The following is a 26,943-nucleotide window of genomic DNA, read 5'->3' as shown; positions in this document are numbered from 1 at the left end:
CAGAAAAACTGAACATATCACGGAAAAGCAATTATAACAAAAGATTAACAAAAAGAATTAACTTTTTTTACACATTCACGTTCGAAGCGTACTGAAAATTTATAATCCCCATTTTTTCCCACAATGCACTGATCTATCAAGATAATTAAACTACCTAATTATTTTCGATATTTTTTAAATTTCCCCGCGTCTTTAATCCTCTTAAAAATCATATCCACAGAAATAACGCGATGACAGCGTTTTATGAGTGTTATCAAAGGATCCTCCACAACCGATTTTATCAAATGTTGACGTTGAAAAATTTCGAACAAACCTCATTTCCCAATCATTAATTTCGAGTCAATGGTACAAAACGAGATCATCGGATTCGATTTTGTGGTTACCGATCGACGAGTATCGCCACTTCATCATGAAATATCAGCCAGGTATTGGAATGATTGCAACAGACCTGTCGATTCTGCCGGAAGTAGTCTTCATTCGTCACTCAACCGGTGAATCGATGTTCCATGCACGCGAACCAGACGTCCGAGTTGTCCCCTGATCGTTTATTCGACGAAATAGTTGAATGAACGTATCGTGGATTTGTACTGGTCATGAAATTCGGAATGATAATTGAATATATATATTAATAATAATTCACATTGTCAGATGTAGCAGAATTAGATTCATTCAATCACCCCAGACGAAAAGACTTATAGTCATAATTAAATATTCATTAAATAGAAAGATTATTCTAGTAAATGCGCGAATATTCTAATAATTACATAATGTTTAAGTCTTGGTCTATCTTTAAATTTCTAAGAGAATTCTGAGATATTTAAATTCATTTCAAAACAATAATTAAATAGTTTTCGCTTTTTCCCCAGGTCATCAATGCTGTTAATTGATATAATGTTAACTTCGTATTAACGATCCTTGAAATTTTAATTCCATAATCAATGGCATTATGTTGCATCATGAAACATCAAATATGTATATGCAAATTTACTATAATCAAATATCTTCGGACTGGCGCACAGCCCACCGCAAAACAATTGACGTTCTGATTTTAATTGATACTCAATTAATAACTAATTTGGTATCAATATGACGTAAATGAATAATTAAGCGAATTTAATACTGTGATACAATAGCGAAAGAAGAAAGGGCCTGCCCAAAATAAAATTTATCAGATCAAAGCGCATCGAATTAATTGTATTATTGAAATATCTAAATCTGGATGCAATGTGGTTTCAGTGAAACGAAACATTATTTTACGAAGTTTCGCGAAACTGAATTTTCATTGTTTCCTAAATTCATTTCAAACGTTTTATAAATTCTCGCGAAAGCAGCCTTTTGTGGCAGCTTCGATCCAAATTCTAATGCGATAAAGTTTGTAGCGGCACTCGACAACAAAACTTTCCAACGGTTTCGTTGGTACAAGTATCACCGAAGCGTAAGTGCCGACGGGCCTAATGAGCCATTGATATTGCTACGGTCCTTCTGCCGAATATTTGGAAGAAGGCATACGTCGCAACGGTTGCAGACGGCTAACGAACGCGTGCATAGTGCGAAAGGATATTGAAGGGCGAAAAAAAGAAACGAATCGGATCAAGAAAACAGTTGAGTTGTAACCGAGAAGTGAGAATCGTCACACATGTCCTATATCCAAAATCACCTCAAGTTCAAATGAAATAACGTGTTATTTTGTACGATTTCACAAAACCAAATTGGATCGTCGAAGATGCAACTTACAAAATTCCTTAAAAAAGTCATCAGGATCTCGTCGAAACTAAAATGTTCGCAAACGAGATATACACGGAGTACCTTTCCTGTCCTCTCGAAACCGTTTCAAACTTGGCCGTCATCAAGCCTCCATTACGTTAACGAGACAGAGGCAATCGGAAACGAGTAAACAGCGCGTCTCCGCACTACATTTCCCTCCAATCTGATACTGACAAATTACTCCGAACTATCCAGGACAAACTTTCCCGCGACGTGACCGTATTACGTTCGTCGTCTCGAGTGAATCAAAATTCGTCGTTCGGCTAGAGAAAAATGCACGGACGAGGTGGGTCTATCGGCGGTGGTGTGACGCGAACCAACGCGATTTACCTTTCTCGCGTGATTCATCATCCGCGAATTAAAATTCCGGCGTCGTGCGAGTTTCTCTCGTCTCGGGACACTCGAAACGAGTGGTAAATTTTGAACGGCGCGGTAACCGAATGCTACGAAGGAGGACGAGGGCGAAGGCGAGGGCGAGGATGAGGGTGAGGGCGAGTCGACGTCGCTGGATGATGGTGCGTGCCGGTGACGTTAATTATGTTCCCCTGTTTGCAAGTATAATTTTTAAATGTCTCGCTGTTACTGTGGACACGCACGCGTATTAAAATATAGCTTAATATGCAAATTTATTTGGCCGTCTGCCGGACGACCATTTGCATCCTCGGTGGTGCCGCGCGACGAGAATAAAACGGACGATTACGATCGACCCGGAGCAGAGCTTTGATTCGACACGATTTACGAACGCAGACTGCTGGAACGACGACGGTGACGACGGCGGCGACAACAACGAAAACAGGGGAATTCGTGAGAGTTGGTGAAAACGGTGTGGATTGACGGCTACATTAAAGCGCGACAGCGGAAGAACGGGGAGAACATTGGGCGTCGACTGACGATATTAAGTGACGCCTTCGAGATATCGCGTTCGCCTCCCTGTTTGTACGTATATTTCCCCTTGTGCCGGGCTACTCTGACTTATTTATTCGTCTAACGGCACTACGGACTGGTTGGTTCCGTTGCCGTCACTTTTGTCACGCGTTGGGAATCTTGTTTCAGTCTCGTTCAATGACATTGTCGAAATTGATTTAAGGTTGCGTGGGCGAAGTGAAGAGATGCAAACAGAGGGCAGAGTGATTGGAGCTGTTTCTATCTGCGAGTTTTATCGTGCTGTTGGAGAGGCGTTTGATGCTTCCTTGAATACGACATTTCCAGGTTGAAATAATAAATCGATGAATGTATATTCAATGTGTGGAACATTGTTTGATATATACATACATTTCCCACTTATTGCTTTAATTCAACTATCTTTAAACTCTTCGATCCTTTCTTTAGAGCCTTGTATAATTAAAACAACTTCTTAGAATTTAAAGATTGTGGAACGGATCGATGTTCTCGTTTCTTGTATATACCTCCCTCGAATACAATCTAATAACCACGAATTCGAATGAAAAACGATCGGTAAATTATGGAAGAGCTCGACGAACGTAATAAAATAAAGAACTGTCCCATTTCAAACTTCGTCAAAGAAGATCTAAGAACCAGGTTCCTTTCAGGAAGGTTCATCGACATCTAGCAATCCCAGACGCAAGTGCTTGCACTGCGAATTTCACTATCGTGATCGTCCTCGGATATTCTTCATCCAACCATATTATTTCCTCGAATCAGTAAACGAATGCTCCCGCGGACAAAACAAAAAGAAGAAATGAAAAAGACGAAGAGAACGAAAGGACGTCGACGACTACGACGACGACGACGATGACGAAGAAGAAGAAGAAGAAGAAAAAGATGGAGGAAAAGAACTGGCAGAAGAAGAGAGCATCGGGCAAGAATCTTTCCGGGCAACGTACTTCACGAACAATTTCTTTCAACGCGAAACGCCAGCCAGCAGCAGCAGTACGCGCATTTACCTCGAAACTCTCGAAGTCTGGGCATTGTTCACCGTGGAAACTATTATAGTCACTTTTGCGGAGGCTCTTCGCGCTCGTCATTCGTTGCTGGATGACGGAAAATTACGTCGCCGAGGAGTCATCAAAAAAGTGGCGACCGTTCAACGACCACCAGAGGAAAAAAAGTCCCGCTCTATCTCTCTCAATGGACACGCGAAAATCGTCGCGAAACTGCCTTTTTGCCGGCGCGAATCTTCTGGAAGAGTAGAAAAAAGAAGAGGCGCGAGAAAAGAGGGTAAAATAGGGTGGAAGAAGGAGGGAGAGAGGAGGAAAAAAAAGAAGAAGGAAGAACGAGATTGTAAGCGGTGGAAAACGGAAGAAAAAGCCCGAGAATAGACTTCATTCGCGAAAAGGGCTATCGACGTTTTCCCACGACACTATCTGTTGCAGACATCTCACGGATAATGCATCAGCCGGCGCGAAATATGTTTTCCAGCTTTGTCTCCTTCTCTTCCCCTTTCGCTCTTTTTCTTCCTTTCTCTCTCGCTCTTTCTCCCTTGTCACGGCCTCTTTTTACGTTCACGGAAACTGTCAGACCATCCGCGGTATCCCGCGGTGTACAACTATGCAGTTACCTGTGCCTTGACGTTTTCAGATTGGTCTCAACAGAACGTCTGCGGAGATGGAATTTTGGTTGAGTTACGAGGTTGTAAAAAGGGTGGTTTTCTTTTTTAGAGGAAGTTTGAGAACGTAATTCGATTGGCCAAAAGTGAACGATCGTTTAAACTCTGATTTCTATTTTCTTTTTCGTCAAAATGACGAAGATGACAGTGCTCACAAAATGTTGTATTATTCGATCGCCTTTTTTTCATTTTGTTTGATAAATTAAGGGTACTCGTATAACTTTGGTTTTCGTCTAATTTGTCGAGCTAATATTACTAAAATTATATTAGCGCTTGTAGTTTATTAATTTGTCTGTTATACATAATTTTTTGATTATTTGCAGCAGTCTGCCGCTCCGGATGATTGCCAATTACCAGAAAAGGAATAGAAAGTTACCCCTGAGAAACTCGCTTCGAGAGGGAAGATTAAAACGAACTTGTTAAAAGTCTAGTTAAGTTTGTACGTGTCTAATTACTTATTCCTACATTAACAGTACGCTCTTCGTTTAAAATTCTCGACCAGTTCGTGAAATCATATTAATTCGGTTATCCTGTGTGTGAGTAAAAAATTTCTTTTCTCCTTTGACCGAAACCAACCACTGTAATTTATATCAAGGAATGTACAACATGAAAATCAAAACAAGAAAGGCAGGCACGAAACAAATGCTATAGCATATCCCATCTTCAATTTTTTAATACGTACGTTCTGAATTATGTTACATAATATATGTAACATGGAAGTAGCGTAAGTAGGTAAATATGTGCATAACGTCAAGATCCTAACTATATTCTATCCGTAGCAACATTTTAGTGAATGTACAATGTTTAGAACGTTAAGGATTAAATACATAATTCATACTGAATATTACCCTGAAACGTATGTACATTGGAGATCTCCAAAATTAATTGATTAATTGTACACGAAAAGCAAGAAGCGTTAGAATATCGTATAATCTTAACTAACGATGTTTTTCGTTTAAGTTTTGAGTCTCTCATCCCTCGTAAAATTTTCAGCCTTGCATATCATGATGGACACAATGGCTAGGACGGTGATTTTACTGTCTCGCGGCCAGCAGCTGTGTTAGCCAGACAACAACTTCGCCCTGCTCCAAGATGCCTCGACGGTAAATGACGTGACGTTATAAAGCCGACAATTCCGTGAAAACGTCTGACGGACAATGGGTACGTACGGCTGATGAAGAGGACAGCTGCTGCGTGTACAAGCAATTATTTTCATCGGTAGAAGGGCAGACGCGTGAACGAGATCGCCTCTGCGCCCGCCATTATTGTTTTTTCTAAGGGAAATTTATTCATTATCACCCCTTTTCTCTTTGCATGAAATTTGAATTTTAAATTGGACCAAAAAGATTGGAAATTAAATAATTATGCAACTCCTATTTTTTGGTGAATTGTATTTTTACATGTACGAAATGTAATAATTTATATAAATATAATAATGTTATGCGATAGCGACAAATACCAGAGAAATAAATGAAAATAGAAATTGCATTTCTACAATCCTAAATGCATTAGGATTGTAGAAACACGAATTAGAAATAGAAGCTGATGCAGGTGTGTAACGTAGCAAGAAAAATTTGTTCGAAAATTTAATAGAACGCCCTATATGAGAAAAGGGACGGCCAGACTAGCAGATTTTTAAATTCTGACAGTATCCAAATATCATGTCCGCGAAATGAGCAACACTCAAATGGTAAGAGTACCAGCTTCAAAAATTTTCCCCATTGGAAACTTTACTGAAATTCAACAACGTGGAACATGGATTTTTTAAAATAATTCAAAACCATTTTCAAGTGGATTTCAATTCAGATAGGATTTCGTTGAAACATTTTACTCACGTTTAAACGTTTTCACACACCGAAAATAGCGAAAGCGACCATTGTCAATAATATTACGCGCATTTTTTTACACATTAATGAAACTCACATTCGAGATTCCCATTTAAAACACACAGTATTTATTAATAATATTTGGACAATAAACCATATTAACGGGGAGAATATCATATTCCAAGATTGTATGCGATTTTACATAATATATGTATGAAATGTCTCGCTTTGTTTTTGAAATTATTGAAAAATCGATAGCACGCTACCATATGCACCTCTCCATCGTCATTTCTTATGTATTGTAGAATATACGAATTTTAATATTGCACGATATGCTCCTGCAAATGTCACGTTTTGTAGCTAGAAAGTTCTGAATTTGTATTAATAATATGTTATATAGCTGCACATTCCCTACGGAACATTCGATGTGAAAAATAATTTGATAACTTGTAATATAATCTTTGACAAAAAAATTAAACGTTAAAATTGCACGTAGTAGTCAATTTATCTTAATAAGCAAACGTAATAATTCACGAAGTACCTACTAGAAATATTTTTCGATGCAATAACCGCGAATAAGAACTACAAAAAGAAACAAAAAGAAACAAAAAGAAAAAGAAGAAGAAAGGAAATTTCAAATCGGAGTTTACGCCAATTAAATTAAATCTTATTGAATATTTCCAAACAGGCCAATTCTGCGTTTGTCTATTGGCTTGAAAGAGTAGCGGACAACATGGGGGCGTATCTCAATGGAGCCGTGCTATATTTTTCAAATGACGGGACGAAAATTTTTCGAAGCGACCGTTTCGGCCATCGTGGAAAAATGATCGTCGTTATTCCTTTCAATTTGCTGCGAAGCTAAAAAATAGCGACAACGAGGCAGCAGTCAGACTCAGTAGTCGCACAATCCCGCATTTTGCCGCATGTTTCGGCAAATTTTAAATGTCACGCGAGAACCGCCGGAAAATTCATTTCGTACGCGAGAAATATTGCAGCGAAAAACGGGTGGATCGTTAAATTTTAACAATCACGGTTTACTGCCGTTTTATATTAGCGACTATCGCGCAAGCCGAGGACAGAGACCGTGTTTCGTGCAACCAACCAAACACGCTCTATGTCCCTCCAAAGTTTAGGGTCTAAACAATCGGTGTCCCTCGGTCCACTTTGCTTGCGGACCTTAACCAGTTACCAGAGTTGACTGGCTCGTTTTCTTCGGCCGGCAGATCGTGAAACCAGATGACGCGATACGAGATGTCACGGTTTCCCTACAGAAACCTGCGGAATTCTGCCTTCCCCAGGGACATTGTCCTTAAAGCAACGAACAACCTGTTTTATCTGGTCTCATTGGCGGAAAAGCGTTATCAAAGTAATATTTGCAGTTTCTTGGATTCCGAGAAAGTAATTCAATATCAGAGAATTATAGTGGCATATTAAAACGAACAATGAAAGCGGTAATAAAATTTCCAACGATAAAGAATTTTTTGATTCTTCGTGTTAATTCGGTCGTGCTATCTTTCACTTCAAATTAGTCCGCCCCATTAACCATAAATATATCTTTTTAATAAAATACTCCATCAGCGCCATTGATCAACGCTCTTACGTGACCCTCCCCCCAAAAAAGGTATAAAACTTCCAATCTCTAATCTTTTATTCCTAAAAGGTGGTAAGTCATGTCATAGTTGCTGCTAAAATATTCACGCTAACATCTCTTTGTTATGTACACTTTTATATTTCACTTTACCGATATAGCTAAAATTCTAGTAAAAATTTAATAAACCGAAGTATATACCTTTCTATATCACTTCCTTTTCACTCACCGTTTGGATATCGAACACGTTTTATCGAGGAATCGAATAATAACAATGTACATACGTTATTTCCCTTCTAGGAAATACGACCGTGGTTCCCTCTATCATCCATCCTTCTCTGTCCTTTCCTCGAACTTCGTTTGAGAGAACCTCCCAAACGTTCGGCGAATTTTGCGAAAATCCATCTGTCGATATACAATCGAAATTCCGTCAGAAAACGCGATGGAGAAATAAACAAGTCTAGGAACAAAGCGATTCTAATATATCCAACGTTTTTCCGGCAAAAAGCGTCAGCTTAATCAGTCTAAACGCTAAACAATCGCGAGTGCAGGCGGATTAGCCGGCGATTATCGTTGTTTCATTTCCGGGTGACGCCTTTCTCGTCGAGCTGAGAGGTTCTCGCAATTTCATGGTCACGTACGTCGCGTAAAACACTGTTTCAGCACGTCGTCAAGCGAGAAGCATGACGCGAAGAGCAGGCCAGTTAGATCGAGTTTAGCATTTGTTTGACGCTGTTCTTAAGGCGATCTCACGGTTCGAGCCAGCGACGGCGACAGGATCAAGTGGTCGCCCTTCGAATGAAATGCGACTTCTCCGTTTACGTGGAAGATTTATGCGCGACCTGCGACCAACTTCCTCGTCCGTGATGCGATCTGCAGGCTTAGGCTAGCTGCCAAGTCTCGCGCGACATTACAGATTTTTGGAACAGACCGAAGAAGAACGCCATTTTTCATCCGACAGACCGACACAATCGACACTCTCTAACCCAATTTTCCACTAGAATCTACGAATTTCCTCGTGTGATAACTTCTTACTTATTATTCGTGTTTTCTTTGCACTCCTACAGTGTGTATGTCTTTATTACACACGTTCACGCAAAATCTGATCTTCAAATTTGGATAAGAAGGACTTTAATGTGATTCTACATTTTTTCTCCGTAAAGATTATAACCGGTTCTTTTACTAGTTTTTGATAATGTTACTTGTCATTATCAAATACCAGCAACAGAGATATGTAAACTGGATCTTGTTACGTTTCATATCAATACCGTGTATATTAGCTTACACTGTTTCGAAAATTGAATTTTAATACGCTGGCTATCATGGTAGTTCCATCGATGGACGGAATTAATTTGAATAAACAGCATGTTCGATAGAATATTCGATATCTTTAACGTTACAGAGATAATTCGAAATATTTCTTAGATTTACAGTAAACGTGTTAATAATACGTAGCTAGAGAAAGTATGTTCACATACCAATCGTTGCCAGTTTTGGTTACATTCTGTCGTTTGCGTCCGGTTTGATGGGGTTTTGGTTCGGCCACCATGTTGACATCTGAAACAAAAATGATAAAAATACATTATAGCATTGTGCAATAATATATTAAATATTTTCGCGGAGAAAAGAGAGAAACAAAAGCATCGAATATTTGCTTAAAACGTGTATATAGGATTTATAATTTCATAAATCTTAGTTCAGCTTTATTTAAGCTTCAAGTTTAATGTATTAACAATAATCAGAATTCATTTAAAACAGTGTCCTAAATACCGTGTGCAGCACGGTCGTTTATCGTAAAAAGAGAAGCAATTGTCGCGCAGTAACAGCAGAATCGCGATAGAAATCTGTCTCCTGGCTTAATAGCCAGCTTAAATTAATAAAGCGGACGGCTGCAAAGGGGCTTAACGTGTCCGCAAACAGTTATTAATTTCGTCCCTTTGCGGTGCGTTTCTGTATCGTACTAGATACCACTAAGGTGGATAATGGATGCTCGTTCGAGTGATCAGAACAGTTGAGCCGTTGTGTCAGCGAATTATCCATTCTTCCTGTCTTTGCCCGGAAAAAAATGAGGAAAGACTATTCTCTGCGTTGTACTGAATAGGCTTCGCGGATTTCGTTCTTGGACACGTTTCCCATTGCGTTCGATATGGAACTGGAAGCAGCTTATGCGAATTACTTCTGAATGAACCGATGATTCATGAAATTATCGAGGATATCTAAAGATCTATCTTAATCCACCTTAAACCTAACATCGTCCGGTCAATATATCGATCGTTGGCTTAATTATAATCCACACGAGGCGTGCTTCGATTGGAAAATATTTTAAGTTTATCAGAACAACTTTTCAGAGGTTGTTTTACTCTTTTCAAGTATGCAGTTAACTCGAGATTGAATAAAAATAAGAAGTTCCGCGATCATATGATATGATTAAATGTACATGCTTGTATAATGTATTCAGTTAACTACTATATTTTCTTTGATTAAAAATACGTTCGCGGTATTGTGTAAGCAATTTTGATCGCGGATTCTTGAACATTAGCCACATTTTCTGACTACCTCTCTATTGTCGAAAATAATGATTTCCTGCTGACAAAGAGCACAAACATAATCTTAGACAGGGTACCAAGCCAGCTGACTCCAGTGGGTGTGTAGCCAGTGCGAAACACGACACAGACCCATCCTTTGTGTAACCTAACCAAACACGTCGTACAGATAGAACCACGAGGGTGTACACATAATCTACCATAGCTAAAAGTCAGCTCGATTATGATGGCTACTTGTACATATAACGGGGAAATTGTTCGCACGCCAGTCAACCTAAATGATTTGTTCACTTTTATGACACTTTGAAACAAAACGACACGTTGACTACAAATGTATCACAAAAATATACCGATGATAATGTATGTGGCTTAGGTGGAGAGTCTAAAAAGGACGAGCTTATCACTTATTTTGCGTCTATTTACATTACGACAATCCGAAACCATCTTTGCAAAGTAGTAGAAATTGAACTGTTGGATCGAGTTGATTGTTGCGTCGTTAAAGAGAATTCAGTTTGCTCGTTGAAGGCAAAACTAAATATTTCGGAACGGAAGATGTATGACTTATAATTAGGCTATTTTCATGTTTATGGTAAAAATATCTAATCTCTGTGATACGTAATGTTATGGTTAACAATTTTCTTAAATCTCGAGAGGAAAAGTAATTGGATTTTCAACGTATAGAAAAAAATGGCACGAGCTAATACTAACATTTGAAGGGATGAATTTTTCAAGAGAATTGTTCATAGTCTCCTAATTATAGTTACGGAGTAGTATTCACAGACGTTCCAACTATGGAATATTAATGTTTGAATAATTTCTGTTTTCTGCGTGGTCGTAAACTAATCTCTATGGTAGCATGTATTTACTTGTGCCGTTGTTTACCGAGTGCATACAACGCCCGAACGTTGCAAATGCAATACACAAATGTGTATTAAATCAGAATATTCGTTAGCAGTTGATGTGGAATTAATGTAAATGAACAAGTTAATATTAGTTGACACACGTTCTACGTAAAATAACGCAATAAACGTATGTATTAATATACTACCTACTGTAAAGGTATTACCTACACTAATTAGACGCGAATGAACTACACGACAACATTTACTTTAACAATACCTAAACTATTTCCTGTCTTTATCTTAACATTAATTTCAACCAATACATTATTACAAATCCCCATCGATTTCGACTTTAGACATATCCAGACACTTTGATGGATTCGATTAATTAACAATTCGCGCATGGTAGTGAAATACACATTTTTCTAAAAAAATAATTCGACTAAAAAGAAAAGGTAAGTTTCGATCAATTCTACGACTAGTTGAATTTCTTTCAGTAACGTTCGTACGGGCGCGTAAACCTTGGCTCACAACGCGTATCGAGCTCGAAGAAATTAGAATTGGCTAACGTTAAAACAACCAGACAGCCTGATAAGAATTATCTCAGCGACGTTCTCGGAGTTACCTAAAACAGACCGGCGTCGGCGACCGAGAAAGGCGCTTAACTTCCGCGAATGTTTCACTAAACGAGCTGCCATAATCTTGGTTAAATATCCAGCCTGTATCCTATTTCCTTCTCCACGTCGTTCCCGAATGCCAGATTTTGCTTCCAGTTGACTTTTCGAACTGTGCAATCTGCGATATGCATAAAAATGCCATTCAGCCGCCAGGTTCCAACTCTGCCCGTATAAATGACCGTTTCATCGAATGAAATTATTTCGACTAGTCCTCTCTATCTCTGGAACTGTCGCGGAATATAAATGTGACGAATAATATAAATCTGTTGAACTTTGCTCTGGAACCGATACGCTATTCGCAGAAATAGAGAATATTTCAAAAAGAAATCAAACGTTTCCATACTAACAATAACGTGTGTATATTTGAACTTGCGTGATTTTAGGTTGTAGAACCTGCTCAAAATTATAGAGCGTTCATTGACTCTGAGGAATATGAGAATTTGTTTTTAAACATGGGTTCCGATGCAACTTTTATCTCAAATGTCCTCCAATCACCTAATCAATACAATACCGTACGAATTATCAGTAATTCATAACGATACATAGATGTAAAATTTTCAATATTTAAACGTTAAAATACAAAAAGATTCACATAATTGATGCAGAGAAATATTTATTTGATCGTTCCTTCACTGGAAGATGAAATCGTAAAGTGTAAATCGCAATTTTCAAAATATAGAATAATATTACAATCTTTCATCTTTTCTTGATTAAATCAGTCTGGATTACTGCTTCAAAAATATTTTCTATGCCGTCTTATTCCAAAGTATCCGAATGAAGGAAAAATATCGTAAAAAGAATTAACGAACATTCGAACGATTTTTCCAAAAGAAATAAACAGCCGCCAGTGTATCAGTTTTACAACAAATACGGATTACAGACTATCACGAAGAGTTCCGAGAAATCAACACGTGTATTGTTGGTCGCGTACGCGCGTTATCCGCTTCTCAGTCATTTCCATCGTCGTCGTCGTCGTCGTCGTCGTTGTCGTCGAAACACGGTAAAGTTTGCTCGATGGTGAATCGTGCTTGCGATGGAAACCGAGAGGCTACAAACGCCTGGGTGCGGAGGCGGAAGTCGAGTATCGATGTCATCTGCAAGCACGGTTGAAGGGTGATGCCGGCTCCTATATCGCGTTGCGAATTGTTCTTCGAACTAACCGCGGCAGCTGCATCTGTAACCGGCAGCCACGGTAATGGAATATGACAACGCGAGCTGCATAATGATCAGCCGCTTCCCTGCCTCCGAACTTTCTAATAAAACGACCATTGTCGCTGACGTTTGCCCCGTTACGAAGCTGCATGGCCATGAAACGACAACAATCCAGTCAGGGGGAACCACGACAACGAGTGACCGTGGCTCGTCGATGCGTAACTGTTATGTCTTCCTTCGATCAGCCACCCTGTTTTATCCGTCACTTTGACCAATTAAGATTTACGCGCAGTATAATGTAGCTACTCCTATCAGACAAAAGGAGGACACTTAAAAAGATCCTTTGTATTCCTTCGGGCATCTAAAATTCTAATAAGGCGTCATTCTATGATTTTTAAGGTACGAAAGTAAAACCATTTATTGCAATTGTGATGGAAAAGTCATAAAAAATGCAGACCAAGTCGACGGTTATTAATTAACAATTTGAGCGATATGTTTTTACATACTATAGAAATACTGACTTTCCTTTGCAAAACAGCGCTTGAGTTTTCGCATTTAATACATTCATTTGGAAGTTATGATCATTTAAAATGAGAAAGTTCCAATTCCCCTTTCGGGGCTTCGCCAACTTTTCATCAATTTTTTCTAACTGTCCTATCATATTTGTCATAAATTTTAACTGACGATACGTTCGTTCTTATAGGATAACGCCTTATTAGGATTTTCGGCGTCCGAAGATACGAATTTGGCACTTTTGGTCATCTTTCTTTACCTATATTGATGCTTTCTACACAAGGGTATTACATGTTTCTTTCGCAAAAAGATGGTAGCATACTCTACGAGTAAAAATAAGACTTCATTCATAATCCACGTTGTATCTGGGCTTATTATCTATTCTATATGTTTGGGGAAAATTTCATAGCGAAAGCTGATGCATAATACGTGCTCGTTCTATGGCCAGACAGACAGGCAAAGCTCGAGAGGTTTTGGATCGAATGAAGAGAGAGAAATTTGTAGCAGATATAACTAGCGAGTTTGCCGTCTGAGCGACGGGATATAATGCGATACGGTGTTGGTAAGTTGTCTCGCGGTGTTAATACGTTAATTAGAATTTCGCTAATTAATACTTCCAGAAAGCGATTCAAAGCGGCGCGCCTGACTCGCGCGCCATGTTCTAACCACCGGCAATAAATGCGTGCTACGATGTAATTGGGGGATTGAGATACGATTCACAGTAAGCATTAAAGAGTCTATATTCCGGTTCAAACTGTATCATCGAGGGTGATAATATTATCAATGTGATCGGATTGTTTTCCAGAAAACGCTTTTAACGATTCGTTCAGAAAGTTTATTCAAGATATTGTTTCTTCTCATAAAGTTTCGGAATTAACGTTCTCGCGTTTTTCATAAATTGTCTTACAGATGAAAAGCTACTAGTGTATAATCAGCTGATTTGTATTTTATAAAATTTATGTTTCAGAATTTCAGTTGTTTGTATTTTGTAACGACTCGAAAAATTTCCCTAACATTGTTAGCTCAATTGTAGAAGGGGAACAATTTTTATTTAATAAGCAAACAGCATGGCCATTAACGTACGAGATCGTTTCCTGCTCATTTTGAAAAATATCATTCCTGGTGTTTTACTCCGCTTCCCACTACCACTTGACGATTCTTCAGCTATTCAATGGCCGCGATAAAACGAACGAGTGTAATGTAACAAATCGCAACGTTCGTCATGCTGTCCGCTACGTGACGAGAATGAGAATTCGAGGTGAAAATAACTGACAGTTCTCTGACCGATAAATGGCTGGATAAAATTGCACCGCAAATTGCCGAGTTGTTTCGAGTAGATAATCCGGTAATTGGAATGTTGCCAATTAATGCAGCTTCGCAGACGAGAGTAAAATGATGATTCATGCGACGCGTAGCGGATGTGACAAGTCAACTTTTCCAGATAAGAGTAATCCAGGTGCGTGAATTTCACGGGAAAACCGTGATTTCACGCTCGAAATTGACTTTAGGAATAATTTTTTCCCTATTAACATAGAGTGTATTATGGAACGAATATCAATGGAGAGTATTGAGGAACAAAACGCATAAATTTTTATAAAAAAGTTTCCAAGTTTGAAATTAGAAATTTGTATGCATTTCATAAAGAACGGGTCGAATCACTTTATGAATAATGCGCTTCTGTCACGAAAATGAAAGCCATCTTTCTACGTAGCCGAATATGCATAAGTGAAATCGTATATAACACACTGAAAGTTCGATTCGCGAATAAAATAGTGAAATATATTCTACTTTATTTTCGATTACTCGAAGCATTAAAGTTTTCAACAACTAGTCAAAGCATTGAACGCATCACAGTTCGGGAAGAAGGAATAAACTCGAAGAGGCGCCAGACCAATTAGCAGTTCACATTCTATTAGATGGGCGATCGTTTCGTGAAATACGACCTTCGTTGTTAAGCTTCGGTAAAATTAGAAATCATTCTTCCAGACAGGCTAACGATGAAGCGTGTGCATTATGCGACAGGCGTTAAGGCATGGCGTGAAAAGAAGATGGTAAAGTTGAAGAACGTATGCAAGTTGCGACTGCAAGATTTAACGAGGAAACTGATGCAACTTCTATTAGACCGTAGACTGGTGATGTGCATATGTTTCTTGAAGGTTGGTGAAAATTGAGCTTTGTCCCAACCCTAGTTACATGGTAATTCAGTTTCTTCCATGGTACATTTCAAAAATATGCGAAGAATTCTAATATACATGAAAGAGGGATGCAAACTTTCGCTATAAGTATTCTTTGCTCCTGCTTGAGGTGGTTGTATTCTTTAGAACTTTCAGCTTGACTAGCGAGAGTTTTCAAAAGACATCTTTGTTTGATTGGAAAACTTTGATAATCGAGATGCGATGAAAAATGTATAAATTTAATTATTGGAGAGAAAATTCGAGCAAGGAAAATAATATATTCTAGTAGAAAGCAACCTTCAGAGATTACAATTTTTACAGTACAAAATCTACGAAATAAATGGATCGATATTCAATAGAAACTATTTTAATGAGATTTCCTGTTTTATCCATTTAGTTACGAATTATTTATTTCGAATAAAGGGAAAGATGTTCGTGTCTTAAAATATCAAATGACCTGTTGCTTTTACATTTCCTGATATTTCTCGAGGAGTCTACGCGTGAATGCAAACAATACCAGTAAACGACAGATAATCGTCACGTTTTCATAAAGACAAACGGACTGAGTTATAAGCTGCTTATGTTCATTACAGGCAGAAAGGCCAGGAAGAAAAATGAAAGTGAAGTGGAGGAAGCCATTAATGTTTGCTCTGCTTTGAGGGTAGCAAGTGTCACGAGTGTGTGGCGCAATTTAAGCAATTAAGGGGAAAAATCGTGCTTGTTCTTCTTTAAAGTAATATCAATCAATACTGGTCTGAATAAACAGATTGCCAATCTTTTATCGTTATTAAATAAATAATTATTTTACAACGGGAGTTCTTCGTTCCACTGTTACACAGATTCCTACATGAAATTATTATCTGACAAACAGCACGAGGAATTTACGTTATACATTGATAAATAACATTTTCCTATAGCGTCAAAAGCGTGAGGTAATTGATAATAATCCTACAGCTTCATTTTATTAAACAAACATTCCACAAAAACCCTTAATACCGAGCAAGCAGAGCCTATATCATTTGAACGTTTAATATTTATCATTCGTTCATTATGTAGTATTTCACGTTTAATCTGCACCGTTTATCACTCATAATATTTTAATACCACTTTTAGAATTCGTCTATCCACGATATATTTTATAGCCAAAAATTGGAAAGGAGATGAGAACCCTGACTAATCGAATTACCAAACTCTCGAATAACTCAAATATTTCGTTGTATTAATATTTTGTACTCCATTGACAGTAACGGGGAAATTGTTTATCGTATTGTCTTCGCAATAAATAAATTTTATTAAAAAATATGGAGAAAGAAAAAATACTACTGTTGAAATTTACAACTTTTGCCATTTCAAAATAAAACTCTTTGTTTCAAAGCAAAACTCTTTGTTTTATTGCAAAAGCGTGCCTGAGTAGAAAGGGTTAGAAATAATCATTCCGTACTATAAATTGCAAACTTGCAAACAGGTGGAGAAAATAATAAAAAAGAATTCCATTAACTCGCCTGCGTTTATTATTAATTACTACTACTATTCTTTTCACTATTTTCCACTGTGCCTCTTCATATTGAGAGATTAATATTCGAAATATTAATTACCATTATTTATTACATCGCAAATGACGCATTTCATGCGATATTACTCCAACAACCTCTTCACAATTATAACCCTTCCTGCCACAGAGAGCTCAGGCTCGTTCACGAAATTCATAGAACTGTTCCGGTGTTTCTCTGTGCACGTGCACACAGAAACTCACGGCTGTTCGGAGCGTTTCAACAAAGTTTCGTACCAGCCAGTCCAAGCTTCCTCCCCTGATCAGCTCATCAGACACGCACTACGATATATCTAACCGCGACATGATAGTGTTTCCCTCGTTTCCCTACACTTTTTCCTACGAGGCTTTATCCTTCTGGCCCCTTTAATTGCACCTCATTATTTATAACGGTAGTTAGAAGTTGTTTCGTCTTTTCCGTGAACGGGGCGCGTACGTACGTGGCGGCCATCGTGTTTTATGCCGTGAAACAAAAGCTTCGTTTCGTGATAACTGGATGTTAAAACCTGGATTTATCGTAAACACATGTTAATCCTTCGCCGGTGAAAACTCGCGGCTGTTTTCTCGCGAACGGAAGAAGTCTCGGGACTTTTTACCCTCCTTGCACATCCCTTAACTATGACTATCGTATTTTCAATGATATTTATATCATGCGATAGGTCTTTCTGCAGTAATTTTGTTTACACGCCGGTAGAACGTCGCTGAGAGGTGGCTGACTATGTCAGATTTTTTCTACTAGCAGTAGGTCCGAGATTACGTATTATATCGGATTAAATAGAAAATTCGTTCCGCAGCGAGATGAATCTGAGTTTAAACAACGGTTATCAACCTCAATTTAATTGGCCTAAGCTGGTATTGTTGATTAATTAACCGTAAATAGTACAACTCATTGTAAAGAATAAAACGGCCTGGCAAAAATTCAAACGTGGTTAACCAAGACAACGCAAAACCATATGAGTCAATTGTCACACGATAAAAATTTGTGCAACTTGTATGGGATGTTCTGCCTCATCTATCATATTCTCCTGATCTTGCACGCTCAAGCTATCACTTATTCCGCTCGTTACTAAACTATCTCAACAATTATTTTCAATTCGGAACTTATCTGTGGAAGATTGCAATTTTATCGAACAGCAGTTGAAATATTTCAAGTCGTCATTTTCGACGATCTGAATTATATGGCATCACACAATTTGGCAAATAAATCTGATTAGTAATTAGATCGTAATAGCTAAGTCCTGCTGAATTTTCAATGACATTTCTAAGCGTATCTCTCAAGTTATTGGAAGCATCTAATTTGTAGTTGCTCTTTTAGTAACATTTTCTTTCAGACATTCACAAACATCTACGATATTAATTACAATTAATTTTTAATTCTCAAAATCCAATCTCCTAGGTCTTTTACGATAACAAATTTGCCATTTCTGTATCAGAAAATGATTCTTATAGCATTTCAGGAAATATTAATTGAACAATTTCGTTAATTAGACAGCTCGTCAAGTTTCAGCAGACTAATATTATTTAGTCACAACAACAGATTAATATTATTTAGATCAGTGGCAAGAGACGTATATGCGGAAGCGAAACCTTGTACGGAAGTCCTGTTGCGGGAACGACGTTTTTGACGTTTGCACGGTTGCGGCTAACACCGGTGCGGTCTTCGTGCACAGTTTGAGAATGACTTGGCGGCTATCATCGTGTAAACTGATGAGCGACATGAATATCCGAGTTGTTAATACTAGAAATGCTAGAAATCCGCGACAGCCCTTTAGCCAGACTGGTAATTAAAATCAAACATGCGAAATTTGGATCGCCTGAAGTAATATGATTGCTTGCTTTAAACGTGATTTTACGTCCGGTAGTCGAATCTTGAAATGGCTAAACCATTTTAAACCAACGTTCAATTAAATTACGAGTCTTTAACCTTATCGAAGTTTCACGTTTACAATATTTAGATTGAACCAACGATTTGCGATATAATTAATTATTAAAAACCAAGGGGAAATATTTTCAAATTTATGAATTTATTTATAATATCTTATATATCTATAATATCTTCAAATAGATTTCAAATAGACAGTAAAATATGGGCAGTCAAATTCAAAGAGAAAGTCCAACTTTATAAGCGAAAACGGTTATTCAGTTTTCCAGACCATCGAAGCTTTAGAAACCACCATGCAAGATCAAAGATCTCCGTAAAATGTTCGGATTTCGACGAAGGCACGCAACGAAAACACCTTCCACCCGAAGAACCGTAGCAAACCATGGAACGCAGCTTAATTCTTTCCTTTCCACCTCTTTAGTTCGTCGGTACTTTTTTCTCGCATTTAAGCATCGTCTCGTGATCAGTTCGAGAAGGATACAGGCAGAGTAAGAGAAAAGTAAAGAACAGTTGGAAGAAAGAAGAGGGTTGTAACTGCGTGGTAAGGGCCACTGAAAGCGGCGCATTCAAACGAACTGTATTGAACGGTAGCTACGTTTCTAGCTACTTCAACGGAACAGGGTCCTTTTATATGCGTATCGTGCTTGCCTGAATTCGTTGGTCAATCCGTCTGCGCGGATGTACCAGTTTGCCACCCTTACGTCTGAGCTTCTCTCGAGCTTTCCCTGCACCCTGCCTAAAGGTAACCTGTTAAATAAGTATTTCTCTCTCCTCTGTGCCTTTTTTTCATTTTATTAAATGCTGGCGACTTGTTAAACAAAGATATTTTGTCGAGAAACATGTCGATAAAAGGAGTTGCGCCGGTCGCCAAGAAAACGGTACTTGGAAGTCGGAAGGGTGCAACTAGTCTTGATTACCGTGGAACGATAACGAGCAAGGAAATTGAGCTCTAAAGGTGTTTACGAAGAACTCTAGAATTCTACGACTGTGCTGTGTTCCAATAGTTTTCAATTTGAAATACATTCCTGGTATTCTTTCGATATTATTAGCATGTCACTGTTTCGATGGTTTAGCTTTGATTCATTCAGCAATGTAATAGGGAAAATCTAATATCGTCGGTACCGTTAATATTTCCGTCTTGGTTTGATTAAAAAGGTGGAAAAGTTAGCGGCGAGAGGAATAATTCACGAAAACCAGCGGAAATTACATCGAAGAAAAAGCGGAAACCGGCACTTTCGCCCTATTTACGTTTCATCATTTTGCTTCAAGATTGAACTGACCCGCTCAAATAACTTCCCTTCGCAGCTGTGTTCCGCAGAAGCGCAAGATCTGAGCGTGAAATCCTGTTCAAATTACACGGCATAAACCGCAACGCCGAATCCCTCTAATTTCCACGACAGAAAAACCTGTCGGAACGAGCTACATGCGAACCCTCTTTCTCGTTAATTAATCCCTCCGTGACTTACGAATAATCATACCATCTGCCCCAAGACAGACATCGTTTCTCTGCGTCTCTGCCGCGACCCCGGTTACGCTGTTACTTCATTTCGTACCTAACGCACAGTTACCTACACACTCCGATGTGGCTACCTTTGAATATGCAGATTCCATTTTCACCGGCTTCCCAACGACGACGTCGAGATCCTGCCGAGATCGTTCCGAATGATTTTAATTAGCCGGCTAATATTGTACCAAGCCTATTTCCGTGCTGCTAGAGATTTCTTCTAACAAAGTAGGAGTAAAAGTAAAGGAGGAGAAGAAGAAAATGCATAAAAAGGAAAAAAGAAAAGAACGAAAGAGAAGAGAAACGACCCAGGAGGTAGAAGACAAAGAATGGAAACTGCAGAGAGAAAGGAAGAAGAATGGTAAGGAGAGGGTAGAGTGTACGAATAAAGGGATGAAGATAGGAAGAAGGGAAAGGAGATCGTAGTTGTCTGAATGCTGCGGCTAAAGGGCGGTTCTTAGCCTCTTAACCGCTCTAACGTGGAAAAGCACGACTACTTCGGCGCTACAGGCAAAGTTTACCTCGCTAATTCAGCCATAGCCCCGGCGTAGAAAATGTTGAAAGGGAGTAAATTTGACCGTGGATGTAAGGTGTGTTTGTGTGTGTACGCGCGCGCACTCGTGCGTCCGTCTCGCTGCCTTGAACGCAGCCGGACTCATTGACTGCACCATGTCGACGAAATGTATTTTAGTTTGGCGTATAATTAACGAAGCAAGTGTTATAAGCACCTGTGCGCAACCTACGGAAATTTTCGTGAACAAAACACGTGATTGGGTTCTTTGATGTTGCGTCTGTTGAATAGAAACCCCGTTCCCCTCCCGCTGCGTTCGGACGAGCTTTAAGCGGTAGCAGCCAGCAGCAACGAACCAACGGAGCCAAAAGAATTAAAGGATTTCTGCGCTTTTAAATGGCGTATTTAAAACTGATGAAAGCCACCCCCTCCGGGCCCTTGCTCAATGGATATTCACTGTTATCGTGGTAGAACAGTTTTTTTTTCTCCCCGACTTCCCTCTCCTGCTCTCGTAAATCTGATCAAATGGATTGCATATTTTTGTGAAAAAGTATTTAAAATTGAACCGACAACTGCGCTGAATACTGCAAGTATCACTTTTTACGTAACAGAGAACGTCGTGTTTCCGAAACCATTGCTTTATCCTTCCTATTTCCTCTTTCTTCCTGGTTTTTCCTCGTTTCTCCTTACTTCCCAGAGTACGCAGAATTTTCATCCGCACGAGCATATCACGAAACACGTGCGTCGCGTCGTTTCGTTACAAAACGCGTTTTCCATCGCTGTACTCTTAATTACCTAGCTTGTTACGTTCTTTACATTCAAAGGGAATATTGTTAATCGGATTACATGTTGAAGCGGGGCAAAGAATAAGCATTTAAACAGCGCTACCGATACATTTTGAAACAAGTAAATTCCACTTTATTGTAATTCCAGTTCCCTACATTTTATTCGATTTTCGTTCGTTCACCAGAACCTTTAACCCTAACTATATTTTTTGGCACGTATAAAAACTGTTGGAACTAAGAAATCCAGATCAACGATCGTCTACCCAAAATACCTAACAATCCTAACCATCATGGAACTTGGGAGGTGCACAATCATGGCAATCTCTTATCAAGTGGACAAGCATCTACACAGGCGAGGCTCGTGCGCGTATAATCGCAGTAGCAGCGCGCGCGACTACCGCCTTTTGTAACTGCCAACGAGCCAATCTAAGTGACGAACGGCTGTGCACGGTCTCGCGACCTCATACCGCACCGCCATAATCATTTCATACACAATAGTCTCGCGTCCTTCGCGAGGGGTGCAAAGAGGGGAACCGGTTGCCTCGTGGCGAGAGTAATGGCCGCAATTTGTACCTACTCCCGCATTCCAGGGCAGCCGGTGCACACGTGATCCGTGAATTTACGCACGTGCGTAGCCCGCCTCGATTCTTCGACAACCCGGCGGGGTCACCACCTTCGATATATCCTGGAAATATCGAGCGCAGATTAATAGGAAACAGGGCGAGAATAAATTACAGAGGAAACACAACGAATTTCAAGAAATTACATTCGTAGGTGGCAACAGTTCTGAAGCGGATATCATAGTAAACCAACCTTCAGTTGCTTTTTAGCAAATTAATTATCCACAGAATTCATACGTGGAGCTAAGATTACTTTGTAACAAAATCTGTAAGACTATGAGCTTTTCTACAAATACGTATCCTAGTCGGAAAGTAACCAGCGTACATCTTCCATGACAGTAGCAAAGCTGTAAAGCTGGTCGAACTTAAATTTACCATTACTGTCGGCTATTCAACAAGATAGTTACTGGATAAAAAACCATTTACTTGCCAAATGCCATTCCGCCATGGTGAGTGTACGTGAAAAGATTTTCAACAGTCTGCCAAAGATGTCTTGTTCACGCAAGTTCTGGTTATATTCGTTTCCGTTTGAATTTAAATGCGACGAATATTTAAACGCGTGCAATCACTTATTCTTGATTCGTGCTTAAGTTAAGCGCCAAACTCCGTTCAGTCTTCTGACTGAAACCGATGTGACCGAGCATAAATAATTCGACTTCTCCAACTCGGGAAGTGTTTTCGATGGCCTGAATCGATGTCTTGAATCGATGCTTCCAATGAGATTCAACTTTTTGTACAAAAAGATTTCTGTTTTAATTAATCGATCGATACATTTCGTATTTCGATGTTAATAAACTGACGTAAATAATTATTATTAATATAGCATTAATTATGATAAATACCAGTAATTAGCTACTTCAAGAGAAGATACAATAACATTTTTTGAAATTTAACAATCTAGTAATTTTCATAATTACTCTTTTCGCAAAAATTCTGTATAAAATGTGGAATATGCAAAGAATCTACATTTTTATCTTCAAAAGGTATCCATGGTCGATTGAAAATTTTTATCGTAGACTCTCGAATTTTTTATTCCTGGCAAATTGATTGGATCGTCGAGTGGGAATCGCAATATAAGACACTCGATATTTCGTGCGATTTTTGCATTCCCTGACAGATGATATAAAACAAATCGGTATGCGAGTTAACGAAACAGGAAAGACCATTCGAAAAGGAAGCAATACACGTTGGAAACGGCAGTGTGAGATATGAGATACGAACCTATAAACCCTTGACGTCGAAAGATAATATTGACATAACTTATGGGTCCGGGTAAATAAATAGAATAATGGAAACCAAGTGAAAAAAGCTGCACTTCGAGTGAATCGGGATGGTCGAGGATGGAGATTGCAAATGGCATGGATGACAATCGAACTCTGTATGAGAAACGATTTTTCTCACATAAGGAAATGAAACCATCTATCCCATCCCTGTGTCTACCTGAGGAAAAACTTCAAAATATGTTTCAATTATTCTTTTGCTTTCACTTTCTTCTTCTTCTGCTTGTTTACATTTATACTTTGCTTGTAAGAATACTAAACCTTTATATTTATAAACTATTGCAAGTTAATTGATATACGCAGTTGTGCAATGCATTCCCATCAGAAGGTAATTCCAATCAGAACACAAATCAAAACGAGATGAAATATCCAAATAAATGGGAGCATTGCCTTGCGAGCTCTTTATACGAAAATATTAGTAACCAACGAGTGATATTTGTGCATCGCGAAAAGTTTGGAATCTGAAGCGACTTTCTGGGGCATCAAGCCACTTTCGCGTTATGCAATATTAATGTCGCTGCGTCATTTTAAAATATAAACACTTTGCAACGTCTGAATAATTCATGGACCAACATTTGTTATCTGTTCCGCTTATCATAACGTTTGAGCAGCACTCGATATTACTTCTCTGTCTTTAATTTCTTCGAACTGGTCAATGGCATCGATCACCGGTACAGTGAAAAATGTCATTCGGATTCAATCCCAATCACAATTTCAAAATATATTCGATTCATCAAATTCTTCTCTGCAAACGATATAAAATTAATAATTTCCGATATGAGAAATTACGTTTGGTACGAGAGGAAACAATTTCGAACTCAACTAATACCAGTCTGATACAATTCACCGCCGTATGCATATATGTATATTGTAACCAAGACTGAAATAATTTGTTTATCGTTATCTTGTAATGGCTAACAAATGAACGAGGATTATATTTAAAAACACAAAGAATTTGCGGTGCGTTGTCAAAGGGAGACATCCGTACAAAGGACGTTTAATGTCAGTAACAGGCAATTGTTTTTCTTACCGGCTGGCGCACAATGGCGAACATTGTGCTTTTTTTCGAGTTACTCGACAAGAATTTTCGTGGCGAATTAGATTGCCAGGAATAAAGAAACGTCTGTCCAATGGGCTTTGTTACAGCAAACTTCTATAACGCTGTCCTGTATGGCAGGATACGTGCAAAGGTTTCCCAAACTTTTCGCCCGTTGGTCGCCCTCGAAGCGAAAAGTTATTATTCCAATCAATTTCTCCCGAGCAGTAACACACAAGCTGTTTAAAGTTCGGTGAAACGAGGTGAATCTACAAAGTCGATGGCGCGAGAACGCGTACGGCGTACGGCTAATCTAACTTCAACAAATCTTTCGCACGTAACCAGAAAACCGACTTTCCCTGTCACGCTCTGCGGCTTTTCAAAAATATCTCCACATGTTACCCAACCTTCCTGCTAACCTTCTTCCGCGAGTTTAAGTTTCTCGTCTTTAGAAATTGAAATCGCATTAATGAACGACGTTAAGGAAATTAGAAACGAGAAGAAGTGGGATATTCCATAAAATAAATGATCTAACTTTTAAAATACAAATGCTATGAAATACATAAATCCATATTTAGAATGCGCAGGGGAAATTTTTAAAATTTCAAAGCGAGAAAAAAGCAACGCGTGCATATTCTGAATGGAAAAGTCTGTTGGTTTGGTTTACATGAAACTTGTACACTAAACTCTTTAATCCGAAGACTAAACTCGGTTGAAATTTCAACAGCGAGGGAGGATCTTTTATGCAAACAAAACGGAAGTGGCGAAAATTTAGTGGACCAAATGGGAAAATCGCGAGAATCGAGGAATACGCCAAGTGTAAATCCTTGCACTCTTCTGTAACAAATAACGTCTCTCTTTTTGTCAACAGGAACTTTTCATTCTTTTTTCATACTAACAAAAAAGGTAGGTTATAAATCATGGATAAGTGGAAATCTTGTAACAAGAGCAGCTAAAATGTACGAAAAAAAAGAGAGAAGGTAGGAAAAAATGCGAAAAAGCAGGACAAAAAGTTTTGGATTTACTGTAAAAGTTTCGCTAAGTTGTAGATATATAGTGTGTACGGCAAAGGAGAGTAAATAGATACAAAACTTGAAGCCAAAAAATAGGAAAAGAAAATGTGGTTGAATAGGAAGAAGCTTTTAAACAACGAGTAGATTCTGAATTTATATTTTTCCGTTCGTCGAGCATTTTCAGTACCTGCATATCTTATAAATATAAAAGTTAAAGGTCTTATAGTTTCAAAAGTAATCTCTACAACTAACTCTTACGATAGAGTTCTTTGATAACATTAAGTAATCCATTAATTTTCACTTATAAATTCAAATCTAAATCAGAATACTGGAATTTAGGGCGGATTTTATCTCTAAAATCACTAGTAGCAGTGTAGTCTCAAATACGAAACACCTCGAGAAACGTTCGAAGGAAGTATCGAACGTAATAGGTTTGCAATTACAGTTTGGAGAAGGAATAGAGGCACGTGTCGCGTTTCGTGGAGACAAAATAAATCAGACGAGGATAGGAACGGCAGGTTCGACAGGAAAATCGGGAAAAACGACTGGAAAACCGTAACCTGTACACGAGGGAATGCGCAAGCACGGTATATCGGTCACTCATTCCAAAGATGATTTAGCTTCATCGCAGTGACACAGGCATTCGGAAGGAATAAAAGAAGCGAGTCATGGTAGTGTCATGGCGGCAGGGCCAGGGACTCGAGCGTACATAGACGTAATTACATGGAAAAAATTCTAGTCAGGCCCTAGTCGAGCGTTCTCGTTGTTGAGTTAGAGTCGCGGTGTATGGCGTGCCTGGACTTAGAAATTGGTCAGGCCAATCAGCCAATCACGTGACCGCATTGCCTTTTCCTTCAGGATCCGTCCTATCGAAATCTCGACGGGACAATCAGGAATCACCAGCACGCTCCTGCCAAATTGCGTGGCACTTTTAAATATTAACCCTGTCTGCTGGCTGATCGAAGAAAACCACCCCCGAATACTATTTCAAGCGGAAGTAACGTATAGCCGAGATACACGTTCGATCTACTGGGACCTCGATCTGCTGAACATTCGAAACATTGTCCCTCCTGAAGATTTATCGTGGCTAGTGCTTGGGTTCGGTGATAGGAGTGGAT

General features: G+C 38.8%; 1 protein-coding gene across 5 annotated transcripts in view; it reads right to left on the bottom strand.

The window, feature by feature from the left end:
* Window positions 1-26,943, bottom strand: part of LOC126873204 (uncharacterized) — a 246,174-nt gene that overhangs the window by 43,382 nt on the left and 175,849 nt on the right. For all 5 annotated transcript variants that reach the window (XM_050633839.1, XM_050633838.1, XM_050633837.1 and 2 more), the window contains one exon: window positions 9,223-9,301. In XM_050633839.1, coding sequence (XP_050489796.1) covers window positions 9,223-9,301 — 79 coding nt within the window. The remainder of the gene's footprint in view (window positions 1-9,222; window positions 9,302-26,943) is intronic.

Source organism: Bombus huntii, chromosome 14 (genome assembly GCF_024542735.1).
Source record: "Bombus huntii isolate Logan2020A chromosome 14, iyBomHunt1.1, whole genome shotgun sequence".
NCBI lineage: Eukaryota > Metazoa > Arthropoda > Insecta > Hymenoptera > Apidae > Bombus > Bombus huntii.
Note: the sequence above shows the minus strand (reverse complement) of the source record. Positions and strands in the feature narration are given on the sequence as shown.